The sequence below is a fragment of the Vulpes vulpes genome, chromosome 16, assembly GCF_048418805.1.
Source record: "Vulpes vulpes isolate BD-2025 chromosome 16, VulVul3, whole genome shotgun sequence".
NCBI lineage: Eukaryota > Metazoa > Chordata > Mammalia > Carnivora > Canidae > Vulpes > Vulpes vulpes.
The window spans coordinates 72,910,317-72,924,592 of record NC_132795.1 but is presented as its reverse complement, the minus strand read 5'-3'; the positions used below and the strand labels follow the sequence as shown (position 1 = coordinate 72,924,592).

The window sequence follows — 14,276 nt, the reverse complement described above, 5'->3', positions numbered from 1 at the left end:
CATTCTGTATTTCCAGTGCCCAGATATAATAGATATTGATTGAGTTTGGTTGAATAACTGAGTGAATAATGATTCTCTGAGAAGATGTCCTATTGAGATGAGGATCTTTTACAATAATTGGCTCCTTGGGTCCTAGGTCAGTGTCTTGTGAGTTTGAAGAAAATAATTAGTCTGCTAAAACTTGTGAGTAAGTCCCAGTCCCTGGTAGCCCACATGACCTATTTCACAAAAATGGGCTTTTGTTGAGGACAGGTGGCTGAGCAGATGCAAGCCTGGGGTTGCTCCCTCAAACAATAGCTCTCACCTAACTATTTCTCTGTTGATTCAGGGTTAGAATTGAGGGTTAGAGATCAGGGAGCAGCTCTGTGACCGTAATGCATTCCTTTCGTGTACTGTAGGTCCCTTAGGACCAAGAGAGGTTCAGGCCTTTCTGTGATGGAAAAGATGAAGAACAAGGGTTTTAACAAATTTTCTTTAAAGGAAACTCATAAAGTTCTCCTGAATTTTACTGTTTCATTAAAACACCTCTTGATTGGGTGCCTTTTAAAGGGTATTGCCTATTCTAAATTGAATAGATTTATTCAGCTAAACCTTATCCATGGGCATTTGGGCATTGTTTCTTTAGATATTTCTTCTCTATCCCTGTGCCCATGTCTTTATCCCTGCTTGCCCAGTAGCACCCAGAGCCTGGGGTCAACCTTCCTCTTGAGTTTGGTGGAGAATAATGATGGCTTATATTCACGTTTTCTAGGTGAATATTGGATGTGAGACTGCATTACATTTGTACTTTACAATGTTCCACTTAGAAGAGAGAGGCCTCAGGAGATAGTATTAAGAGTTGCCCATACTTGGTATTTGAAATTACTTTTAAGACATCGTGGCCCTTGTGAGACATATATATTCATTGCTCCAGGGAAATGCTAGATGTTTATCCAGATGGTAAAATGACTCTATTTTCTTTAAATAAATTAGTGGTTAATTTCCATAGAGTGACTGAGTGCAGCTGCCCACACATCTCAGTGGTTGGGCGATGGGGCCAGATCAAGCCAGAAACTGTTCAATGACCTCTCAACACCAAAACATCTTAATCTGGAATTTAACTCAAGTAACTGAGGATTTTCCATTGCAACAAAAACTACTGATTTCACCACTTGCATTACCTTCATAGATGTCACTTTCCCCTGTCACTGGGCCCTTATTATAATTTTAGATCTTTGGGGATTTTATTCACCTCCTAGTTTATTATGGTTAAAAAAAGGCATTGCATTGCTTTCTGTAAATAGAAGCACGTGCTGCCTCTCCCTGAAAGTACTGCCTTTTGATAGTTCAGTTCTTTTAGAGTCTCACAGCTGAATAAGGAGGTTAGAGCTGCAGCAGACAGCGGTCTCTACCCACGTAGGTCAGATCTTCACCGAGGAGTCCTGGGCAGTGGGGAGGGATCACAGACAGATGAGCTGCACTGGGACTAGGGAGCGGTCTGGGATTCAAGGTTGCTGATGGGGCTTTTAGTTTCTGGATTGCCCTCTCCCTGTGGTGCATTAAATTGTTCTGGGAGCAGTGTCACATCTAGCTGCTTTTTGAATTGCCTTTCCCCTCCTGCCCTTGGAGTGCTAGTGTTTCAGATATGTGGGGAGGAGCCTTGTGTAGCTGTGGCAGGGAAGATCTAAAAAGGAAGGGACGTTCTGTTTGAGGGCACGACATGTTAATATCTGGAATACCTAGGGCACAGTCATGCTTAAATGATGTGAGTCTGTTACATCCTACTCAGAAGAATTTCTTGCAATATTGGGACCTAAGGCAGGTCAATCCTGAGGCAGGGCAATTCCCTGAGGAAAGAATGTATTAGGTGCTCAGTCATTGTTTCTTTGTAATAAGGACAATAAAAACAAGGAAGGATAAGAATTCTTGCTGAATCCTGGATCCTGTGCTAAGTGCTGTGGAAGATACAAAGAAAGAAAAGACACTGTCCCTATATTTAAGATGTTTACCATCCAGTGAGTGAAGTCAGCCCATGTGAACACAGGCAGTAATCCAAGCCAGTGTGCTCACACCATAGGAAAGCTTTAGACCATAGCTCTTGACAGCAGGATGACCGGGGACATACTGCTGAGTGGTGAGCTATGTTGTAAGCAGCTGCATACTAAAAATAAAGTGTCATGTTTATGAAGGATTGACTTAAATTAGACTGGATTCAAGGTCATGCAAATACTCTTTCACCATCACTGGCTGATACTTCTTTGTCTTCCTTGGAATTGAAGGTGGGGGTGACAGGCAGCCAGGAATTACATATACTATGAGCCTATTTAATGGTGGGGTGGGGGGCGGACCTAAGAGTGTGTCCTGGCAGCAAAAATGACTGAGAACAGTGGTCCTGACTAATTCCTTCCACGGGACTGAGAAGGAGCTGGAGGCAGATCACAGTCTGGGATGGCTGGGCCAAGCTTGATGGTGGAGACTGAACAGTGCCTGAATGAAGGGTAGGGTGAGTGCAGTGGAGGGCTCTGAGGTTCCTGGTGGTGAAGATAGTGGTGTACAGAAATCCTAGAGGGCTGGGAGGACAGTGCCATGTGGCAGAGCGTTAGAGGGAATGTTGTAGGGCCTTGAACCCTGGACTTGATTGCAAACAGGGCCCTCAGCACTGGCAGTGCCCATCCACCACATAGTAAGTGCTCGACAAATATTTGCCAAATGAATAATTAATGAATTGGACTCTGACAACTGGACTTTATCCTGTAGGTGAGACATGGAAGATTTGACAAGGAGGTGGTGTTCCCCTGACATATCAAAATATATTTGACCTGGGGCTCATTTCATTTGTTAAACCAGCCAGTCTGAGAAATCAATACCAGGTGCTAATGAAAAACAGCAACTTAATGTGACCTCTCTCTCCTACTAGTGTCAGAATGCTGTCAGCCTTCAAATTGCTACCTCATGGCACATGGGAGATATCAGGGCTTGGGGTGGGAGGGGGATGTTTGGGTTGGAAGATTTTGTAGTTTGTCTGGATGTCTCTTTGAGGAACCATATCCTTCTTCTGTGCACAGCAGATCTTGACTGGCTTGTATCTTGATGATCAAAATCCGTATGGCTTTATTGTGGTTTTGTCTCCTCTCTGGTTTAGCCTGTGGCATCTCAAATTTATAGAGCTCTCTGAATACTGGGATTTCCTGTGCCTTGTTCTCCATCCTCTTGGTCTTCAGTAGGGCTATCTCCCTGGGCTGCAACTGTCTGTCATCCCAGCTAAGTCCCTTACAAGTGACCCTGATAAAAATGGCAGCCCTTGCTCACTGCCTGTGGAATAATGAAATAGAACTTCAATGTCCTAAGATTTGCTTCTTATTGCTCTGCTGTTTTTCTTGTTTGTTTGTTTGTTTATTTATTTATTAATAATTTTATTTTTTATTGGTGTTCAATTTGCCAACATACAGAATAACACCCAGTGCTCATCCTGTCAAGTGCCCCCCTCAGTGCCCACCACCCAGTCACCCCCACCCCCCCGCCCTCCTCCCCTTCCACCACCCCTAGTTCGTTTCCCAGAGTTAGGAGTCTTCCATGTTCTGTCTCCCTTTCTGATATTTCCTACCCATTTCTTCTCCCTTCCCTTCTATTCCCTATTATCTATATTCCCCAAATGAATGAGACCATATAATGTTTGTCCTCCGATTGACTTATTTCACTTGTTTTATTGTTAAAGCAAGCCCAATTAAATGGACAGTTTTGAGTTGCTTTGTTTTCTGATCACTAGTGTTGGAATTTGTAGGTGCATAATTATAATGACTAAACCAGTGTATCGATAATTTGATTACTACCACCTGCACAGGGAATATGCTGTCCATTGCTGACCCTTAAATACACTGTCCTGCATCATCAAGACCAGTTCTGTTTCTTTGAATTTTCCCTTCGTTGCTAACCTCTTAAGACATTATTGGCAAGTCTGGGGAAAATGGAAAGCCTTGACTCATTCGAAACTTTTAAAGAAAGGATTCTGCTACATCACACCTCTGTGCTACAATAAGTAGCTGGAAGTCAGTTTTGCTTTTACAGCAGTCAGAAAGTCCTGTGGGCTTATGATTTGCATTTGGCAGCAGTTTGTGATATTTTTGGAGTTCCAGCATGGAACTGGGTACATATCACGTTTCACCCCTTGGGCTGTCAATGGCCATAGAGCCACAGTAACCCTCCATCTCTGTCAGGGCTTGTCACTTGCTTCTTTATGAATATAGCTTTTAATACTCTCTGGCCAACTTTGGGAGAGCCAAATCCCTGGTATCCCTTTACTTCTGCCCTGCCCTTCTTGATTACTTTTGAAAGTTAGAAACATCGACCCTGTTCTGCCCTGGTCTGTCCTGGTTATTTAAAGTTAGTCCTTTCACCCTGGGTAGGTGAGTTTCCTGGGGGTAGCCCATAGAGGTCTGGGGGTGGTAGTCTCTCATTCTCTGTGGGTATAGGATGTCAGACATCTGTGGACTTTTATGTAGACAGGCTTGGTAAGTGGGATCTTATTAGCAGCTGGGAGGAGGGGGCTGCAGGGACCTTCTATAACTATCCATTCCTTTTCTAGGGCAACTATTCAGGGTGGCAGAGTTGGTATAGTCATGCCAACTTGGCTTTGACTCCCTACTCTGACATTCAGTGACAGTGTGACCTTGAACAATGCATATTGCCTCAGTTTATATGCAGCTGTAGAATGAGGACAAGATTAGAATTGGCCTGCAGAGCTGTGGTAGAGACAGAGACAATGTTTAGAAAGGCCCAAGCACAAAGCAGGTACCCTCAAAGGTATTTCTCATTAAAGGGTTTGGACTAGCTTACTTTAATAACATCGTCAGAGTTCTCTCAACTGACTGTATACAGTCAGTGAATTGAGTTAGTTGGTTTTTTAAGCTGTTTTTTAATTGGAATGAAGTTTTTAAAACTAGAGAATACATCTGCTAGATTCTTGTGTCTGCAACCATATTAGAACTCCCTGGTAGCCCCTGAGCTGCCTTGAGTAGTACCAGGCCAGTAGCTGGGCCCAGGGATGCCACTGAAAATAGATGATTCTCTTGTGGCCTCTTGGAGTCACCACTGGCCTCATGTGCACAGCAGGCTCTAGTCAAGAGGTATGTGGAGATGATGGTAGGTTCACACAGAGTTTTAAGAACTAATAGAGATACTCAGGTGCTCTTTACCCAGTTTCCCCTGTCATAACATCTTGTAAAACTATAGAACATTACCATAGCCAGCACATTGATATTGATGTTGTCAAGATACCACCACAGGATCCCTCATGTTGCACTTCTATGGTCATATCCCTTTCCCTCTTGCTCCTACACCCTCCAGAATCTCTGGAAACTACTCATCTGTTATGGCCTGGACCTCTTACTCATGGAATAAAATGTTATTGATTGTGAGAATGAGATTAATATCTATATTAAGAAGCCATATAATTTTGAAAAAATGTCACACAGCCAAGCCTAATCCTTAATTGAGACAGTAGAGATCCAGAAAAGGAGGCCAAAGAATCATTTCTTACATTAGGGAAAAATAAAGACTGTGAGGTGGTTTTCAGAGAAGTGGAAAATCTCAGCTTAAGAAAGGTTAGGAATTATTACTTTCACATCCCACTGAATTTACCTTCCTCACCCTGGCTTTTATTAGGTGCTTTTGAATAATTTTATTCTTTATCTTACTTGGGTATTCTCAAGAATTCATCTTAAAATATGGCTGGTACACATATTTACAAAGCTTTATTGGATCCTAAAGTCGGCATTTATGGTTTCTTGGGATGACAGTACTTCCTTAGGGATTTTAGTTATGATTCTCAGATTAGTGGGGAAAGTGGAATTTGATGTTCAGAAATGTTCTAGAAACTTGGCTGGGGTGCGGCAGGCTTCTGGGACTGCTAGAGAGTTCTTGGGCCTGCCAGAGCCACCCACTCACGTTGTGTTTCTCTTCTCAGGAGCTGGAGTCAGAGAGGACGTGTTTCTCATTTGGAGGGAGATGGAGGAAGCCTGCAACACTCTGACCCAGATTCAGAGGCTGGTCACTGAACTACCCAAGTCTAATGTGGCCACAATAGACCACGGTGGGTGCTATTCATGTTTGTAGTGTAAGAGGCCTAAATGTTACTAGTTGGGGATGAAGGGCTATTTCATGAGGAGTTCTTTCAGAGTTGTGCTGTGGTTTGTGTGCGTGTGTGTATGTGAGTGAGAGTGTATGTGTCTCTGTGTGTGATTGTCCAAAAAAACCCCAGCTGGACTGGAAAGTGGTGACTCTTGCTAGGGGAAAGAGGCCTCAGTGTCGAGCTGGGCTCAGTGATGACTGCAGCATGGACAAGTGGGGATTCGTAGCCAAGGAGCAGGGTGGGTTTGGTGGATAGGAAATTCCTAAGAGGAAACATCAGGAGTAAAGGGGGATTCTGGCTAAACCCACTTGACAGGATTCTTGCTGAAGGCAGGTTGGTGACCAGACATCACCTGGGGGTGGTAGGCAATAAGGAATTTTATCAGATACAGAGGGTGGGGGATTCTGGCTAAACTGACTTAGGATTTTTGCTAAAATTGGCTGATGAAAAGACAGACATGGAAGTCCAAAGGTAGAGACCTAGTTGAGAAGAGAATTCAGAGGAACCTGAGTTTTGAGTGAGAAAGTCCTGGTTACAAATCCCAACTTTATCATTAAGCAATAACCTGAATTAATCTCTTTAAGTTTTACTTTATTTTTCTGTTAAATAATTATATCTGCCTTGAGGGATTATTTTAAAGATTAAGTAAAATGATGTATCCTTTGCACCAAGCAGGTATTTGATAAACATTAGCTTACTTTTTTCCCTTTCACAGTTAGAGAGTTAATATATTGATTCTCCTTTCTGAATTCTTGAGTTAGTAAAGGATTTCTTCTGTAGGGCACTTATTTCCATTAGGGCACCTCTGGTAATAATGGTAGTTACACTTAAAGCACATCCCTTACATGGCAAGCCCTGTGCTAGGCTCTTCACAGTATTAACTCATTTAACTCTTCCTATAATCTTATAAGATAGGTGTTACCATTAGCTCTATTTAGGTTGAGTAACGTACCCAAGGCCACAGAACTAGAAGTGATGAAACCAGGACTCAAACCTAGTTACTACTTTTACTTTTATTAATAAAAGTACCAAAGTCTGGCTTTCCTCCGAGACATTCCAGTTGAATCCATAAAGTATGTGATCTGGACATTGAGGGTTTTGAAAGCTCCCAGGTGATTTTAATATTCAGCAAAGTTTGGGAACCTTTGCCAGTCTATATTGCCTTCTAGTACCCTGCCTATATTACAGAGGTGTTAATGTGAAAGGAGAACAAGGAGCCAGATCAGCTGGGGCAGAGATGCAGTTGAAGAGAAGTGGGGAAGGGACATGTGTAGAGGAAGAGGTTAAAAGCATGGGCAGACTTACCCTGTGCAACCTGATAAATTTCTGGGGACAGTGAGTTTTTAGTGTGGCTAGGTGTCCAGTTATGGGTCCGGGGCAGCCCAGCTGCAGTTTCTTTGCCAGTGCCAGCTCTCTGGAGTCCCCAAGGAGGGGCCTAATGAGGCTTATCCAGAGGGGCTGCTCATTTGTAGTGACATCATACAGAGGATGAACCCAAAAAGTCCTCTGTCATCCCTGAGAGAATGAAAATGGGCTGAAGTCAGCATCCATGCTATACAAGGAGAATGATCCTGCTGCTCAGGTGTTTGGTAGAGTACAGTGGACTGAATTGTTCCCACAAAGTTCATGTATGGAAACTTTAATCGCCAATGTGATTGTATGAAGAGATAGGGCCTTTAAGAGAGGTAATTAAGGTTAAATGTGATCATAAGGCTGGGACCCTAATCCAGTATGACTGGTGTCCTTATATAAGAAGAGGAAGAGATGCCAGAGACTTCTCTCTTTCCACACGTGCATAGAGGAAAAGCTATGTGAGGATGACCATCTACAAGCCAGAAAGAGATGCTTCACCAGAAACCAAACCTGAGGGCACTTTGATCTTGGACTTTCAGTCTCCAGAACTGTGAGAAAATGAATTTATGTTGCTTAAGCCCCCAAGTCTATGGTATTTTGTTGTGGTAGCACAGGTGGGATAAAATAGGGAGTATTTAAACTTGGGGTAGTTAGGTTTGAGGATTAACAGAAGATTTTTAGATACTATTCATAAAGGAAACAGAAAAGAAAAACTTTTGGCCTCAGTGACTGATAGAAGGATAGATCATTGTCCCTTTATTTCAGTCTGACACAGACACATAGCTAAACACTAAACGTTTTCCAAAAAATGCTACAAGTATATCATTTCTATTTAAAAAGCAAAAATTGTTCAGGACCTTTCCACTGTTGGGTACTCACTGAAACTTTTATAACCTTGCTTTGGCCCCAGAGGCCACATTTGGGGTATCTGACCTGTTCCTTTTGCCACCACAGCAGTGGTTTTGAGGCACAGGAGGGTCTGCTTAATGTGAAAGCATAGCCATTCCCTATGTTTGGCTGCCCAAGGCCTGCAAGGCCAAAGCAGATAGCATAGCCATCTGAAGGGGATGAGTTAGGAGTTATGATGGAGGGCAGTGATATGGGCTTCCATTCATGTGAAACCTTCATGTGAATTAGACAAAGTCTGCCTTCCTGGGCGTAACACCCCTTCGGCCAGGTGTACTGCTTCAGGGATCAGCTGGTGGATTGTTATACCAAAGGCCAGGAGGGTGATATATGGTAGGGATAACTCATCAGCTTGATGCCTAGGATAAGAAGATGGTGAGACTAGATACTTGTTACTAGTAATTTTGACGTCTTTAAATTGCCAAGAGTAGGACATGAGAACTCTCTGGAGGAAGAAACTGACAAAAATATAAGAAATATATTTTTTTTAACAAACTGAGCCACCCAGGTGCCCCTAAAATAATGGTTTTAAAGACACTGGACCCTAAGCAATAAAGGTCAGTGATCCCTGATATACCAAATATCCAAATTGAGCTCTGTGATTATCTCAACTTAATGCTTTAAGAGAGTTTCCAGGCCATGATGTAGGGAGAAGGATCCCAGGTGTAGCACAATAAACTTATGATTCTGGGAGACAGAGATAAGAGTCCAGGGAGACCAAGAAATCTAGATTTCTTAGGATGAATTATCAGAAAGGAGAGAGGTACACAGAGATTTCAGGAAATCTGCAGAGCCCCCCTTGAGAATTTCAGTTCAGTATGGATGAACTCTTTCATCTGGGGAGATTACCTGAGGCTGGGAAAGATACATTGGGAAGAATTAGAAAGAAAAGGCTTAGAGCTCACACACAGCCAGGAATAGTACCTGTTCTTAACAGCCCGAAGTAGAATAATTCATAACTCATGGGGCACCAGGTGGACTACTTGGGAAAGTCTAGCCTCAGTAATAGGGAATCAGTAGCATTCAGTGGAGCTCTGGGCCCTCGTAGGAAATCATCAAAGCAAGATATGGAAGGAAAGAACTCTTTATAGGTAATGAAACTTCATCTCAGAACAAGGTTCTGAAAGATTTAAAAGAACACAAAAACAAGAAGTAGCCAACAAGGTAAAATTCACAATTGGCTTCCAATCAGAGATTACTAGGAGTGAAAAGAAGCAGGAAATGTTTCTCTTAATAATCTATCAATCCAAATTCACTGAGAACTGATACATTAGAATTGTCAGAAAAAGAAATTCAGTTATTATAACTGTATTCTATGTGTTTAAAAATTAAAAAAATTTTTTTTTAAATTTTATTTATTTATGATAGGCACACAGTGAGAGAGAAAGAGAGAGAGAGGCAGAGACACAGGCAGAGGGAGAAGCAGGCTCCATGCACCGGGAGCCCGATGTGGGACTCGATCCCGGGTCTCCAGGATCGCGCCCTGGGCCAAAGGCAGGCGCCAAACCACTGCGCCACCCAGGGATCCCCTGTGTTTAAAAATTTAAGTAGGAATAGGGATGGATATTTTTTAAAAAGGCATATATTGAACTTTTAGAGATGAAAAACTTTTAGGGAAGAAAATATCTTTGATGAAAACATGCTGAATTAGATCAATGGCAGATTATTAGACATTGCAGGAAAAAAAGATTAGTGAACTTGAAGACATAGCAATAGAAACTATACAAAAAGACAATCAGAAAAAGAATAATAATAAGTAAAAACAAAACAAATAACAAACAAAAGAGCATCATTGAGCTTCAGTTGGCCAAAATATACATATAGATGGAATTTCCAAAGAGAGGAGAGAAGGGGGAACTGAAAAATATTGGAAGAAATAAAGATTGAAAAATGTCCAAGTTTGATGAAAACTATACCTCAGAGATCTAAGAAGTTCAATGGATGTCAAGTACAAGAAAATGAGGGAAAGTCTACCAATGGACATCATAATCAGTTTGCTCAAAACCGGTAATACAGAGGAAATCTTAAAAGCAACTAGAGGAAAAAGAAGAAATGTTGTATACAAAGGAACAAAAATAACCATGACAGCAGAATTCTTGTTGCAAGTAAAAAGGTAGGGAAGCAACATCTTTTTTTTTCCTTTCAGTACTTTAAAATTTCAGCCTAAAATTATATAGTCCATGAAAATATCTTTTAAAAAAAAAGGCAAAATACAGATCTTCTCAGACACATGAAAGCTGAAAGAGAGTATTATCAGCACATCTGCCCCTCAGGAAATGTTAAAGGGCTTCCAACAGGAGGACAATGATACTTTTAAATGGAAAAATGAATGGAAATCATGGAGCTACAAAAAAGAAATAGAGAACACAGAAAATAACTACATGGACAAAGATACCATATTTTTCTCTGGTATGCATAAGTTCCGAAGATGTCCAAATGTCTACTGATAGATGACTGGATAAATAATGGTGTGTGCATACAATGGAACATTATTCAGCCTTTAAAAGGAAAGAAATTCTGACACAGGCTACAACGTGGATAAGTCTTGAAGGTGTTACACTAAGTGAAATAAGACACAAAATAACAAGTATTATGTGAGCCCACCTATATGAGATACCTGGAATAGTCAAATTTATAAAGACAGAAAGTAGAATAGTGGTTCCCAAGGGTTGGATGGAATGGAGAATGGAGAGTTATTATTTAATGGGTGAACAGTTTCTGTTTGTGATACTGAAAAAGTTGTGGAGATGGATGGTGGTCATAGTTGCACAACAATATGAATTCTTAATGCCACTTAATTGCAATCCTGAAGATGGCTGAAGTGATAAATTCTATGTTATATATATTTTACTACAATTAAAACAATAACCAACAACAAACCAGTGCATTACAGAAACAAAACAAACTCAGGAGAGGAGAAATGGAAGTATGCTATTATAAGGTTCTTATAGTGTGCATGAAGTCATATAATATCAATTGAAATTAGGGCATGATATATTGAGGTGTTTGCTATATCTAAATAACTACTAAATAACAAGCCAACAAAGGAGATAAAATGGAATTAAAAATACTTGATTCAAGATCTGTCAGGAGAAAAAAAAGAGAGCCAAGGACAGATAGGGCCGATAGAAGACGAATAGCAAGATGATAGACATAAACTTAACCATACATCAAAATGTATCAATTTGTAAATTTAAATGTGGTTTATTGTATGTCAGTTATACCTTAATACAGATGTTAATAAAGTAAAAGAGGAGGATGTGGATCACTCTTGAGATGCTGAGCTGTTCAGAGATATTGGTGCTAATGCATCTGAGCATTCTGTGTGTGTGTGTGTGTGTGTGTGTGTGTGTGTTTGAGTATGCCAGGTATGACTCTCAAATAAGAAGATGGCTTTTCTCACAAAACGCTCAAAAAATTTTCCAAGTTAGGGAGACTTGACTCTTCTTTGGATGATTCTGCAGCTTAAAACATTTCAGGAGCTCTTCATTTGTAGTAACCTTCACAACCATTTTATTACTCACTGGAGATAAGTCTAATCATGTTGTATAGTTACGCCAAGATTGGACTCCCAATACTTGATTGGTTCAAAATATCAAACTCAATGTCAAATGACAAGAAAGAGGCTAGAGGCACACTGAAGCCCTACAGTCAGTTCCAACCAAAAGCTCTATAGGAGTTTTGAGCACTTTTTTTTTTTTTAAACACACGGATGGGTGGGGGCAATGTTTGTTTTTATTATCACTGTATTAAACCACCAGTTAGATGTCTCTGTTGTTATAAGTTGTGATGAAGTACACAGATTTGGAATTAGAAAGATATTTCTAATCATGGCTCTGCCCACTCCTGTGTGACACTTGGCAAGACATTTAGTATCTGTGCTTCAGTTTCCTTATTTGCAAACTTGGTATGATAATGATAATACCTACTACACAGGGCTGTTATGAGGATTAAATGAAAAAATACATGTAAAAGATTTATAGCTATCCTATCACATAATTAAAATGTAACAAAGTCTAAGAAAAGGTTAATGCATTTTTTCTTTCATTTATTGAGTGCTTACTATACGTAGTTCTGTGCTAAATGATGAGTATCATGATAAGTAAAACGGACATGGGATAGGTGCTAATAAAGCAGCACCTTGTACCATTTCTTGCTTGGTGAGAGCAAAAAATCAGATACACATGCAAATATAATTACCAGCTGGAATAGTGTGACTAAGGAAAAGTGTGAGTTCTTGAGCTATTGATTTTCTGGGGTCAAGGAAAGCTTTACTGAGGAAATATTATTGGAACGGATATCTGGAGATTGAGGAGTCAAGATAATGAGGTAAAGAGGTGGGAATTAGGGAAGAGTATATGCTAGGCAACAGAATGACTCATGCAAAGATCCTGAGTCAGGAAGAAGTATGGCACTTTAGAAGAATTTGGGCAAGATAATTGTGGGTAGATCTCAGAGATCAAGTTAGCAGTTGGCCCTTGATGAGTCTAGAACTGTGGGCAAGGACCAGATCATGGTGGGTCTATAGACCATCATATGAGATGTCAGTCCTTAATTTAAGACCAGTGGGAAACCACTCGAAGATTTTAAGCAAGGGAATGATGAAATCAGATTTGCATTTAGAAAAAAATATAACTTTGGCTACTAGGTGAGAAAAAGATTAGAAGAGGGAGGCCAAGTGAGGATGAGGAAGATAGTTAAGGTGTATAAGTGAGAGGTGATAAGTAGGCAGATCTGAGGAAATATTCACATATTGAACTTGGCTGGCAGGACTTTGGGGTGAGGAAGTTATAGGTGTCAAAGCCAAGTTCCTAGATGGATACCATACTAGAGGGTAACCAGGTTTGCAGGTAAACGTGATGAGGCTAGTTTGGATTTATTAAGACTGAAGCACTCTAGAGAGACCAAACAGAGAAACAGGAGAGGCAATTGACTCTACAAGTCTGGAGTTTACAGAGCTGTGAGTGATATACTGTTGGATGAATTGAGCATTCTTGATGTAAAGACATGGCCCCATCAAGTGGGAATGTCATGTTTCTGAATCTTTTACTCCAAGATCTTTGGATTCTGATACATACGTAGAAGAACATATGTAAGTTCTCTATTCTGTACCAGTGATGCCCAGTTAATGTAATAGATAAAGACTATTTTACCAACATGATGACTTAAGATCTGAAAGCAAAACAGACTGATTTACAGAGCCTTTGTACATATTTATTTTCTCAAGAATATATTTCCCTTTTGTTCAAATAGGACTTGCAGGATAAGATCTAGGGCAGGGCACAGCTGGTTTCTTATGTAACCAAAAGCAAATCTAACACTTGGCAAAGTGCTCACACTTCCGGCAAGGCAAAAGAGAAAATAATATTTCTTCCCAGAACTGAATTTTTTCCAACATTCTTTTACACCTTTAAAACTCTTTATAGTTAAATGAATGTTGACAGGGCTGATTAATACGCAGCAAGGATACTGCTAAAAGGGCCAGGATTTTGTTGAACTCAAATGCATCTTCATATAGTAACCTTGTATTTTCTAGATTAAAAAAAGAAACAGAAAAGCATCTGTGTAAGAATATCATATAATGATTCTGCAAGTCAGAGTTTAAGCTGTCACTGTCATTCCTCCAAAATGTGGGAGAATAATTAGTTCATTAGAATCCTGTAGATGTGATGCATTAAATTTAGGAAGAATATTGGAATGTAACACAAACTATGATGAAATGTCAGAGCTAGAATCATTTTATTACAAAGTGACTGTGGTAAATAAAAATGAAAGTTCAACATATCAAGATTTGTAGGATGCAGTGAAAGCAGTGCTTAGAGGGAAATTTATAACATTGAATGCATAAATTAGAAAAGAAGATAGCTCTAAAATCAGTAAGCTTCTACCTTAGGAAACTAGCGAAAGAAGA

General features: G+C 40.4%; 1 protein-coding gene across 1 annotated transcript in view; it reads left to right on the top strand.

Moving 5' to 3' along the window:
- Nucleotides 1–14,276, top strand: part of VWA3B (von Willebrand factor A domain containing 3B) — a 201,851-nt gene that overhangs the window by 44,623 nt on the left and 142,952 nt on the right. Inside the window, 1 exon segment of the mRNA XM_072742949.1 lies at nucleotides 5,942–6,067. Within this exon segment, the coding sequence (XP_072599050.1) occupies nucleotides 5,942–6,067 (126 nt within the window).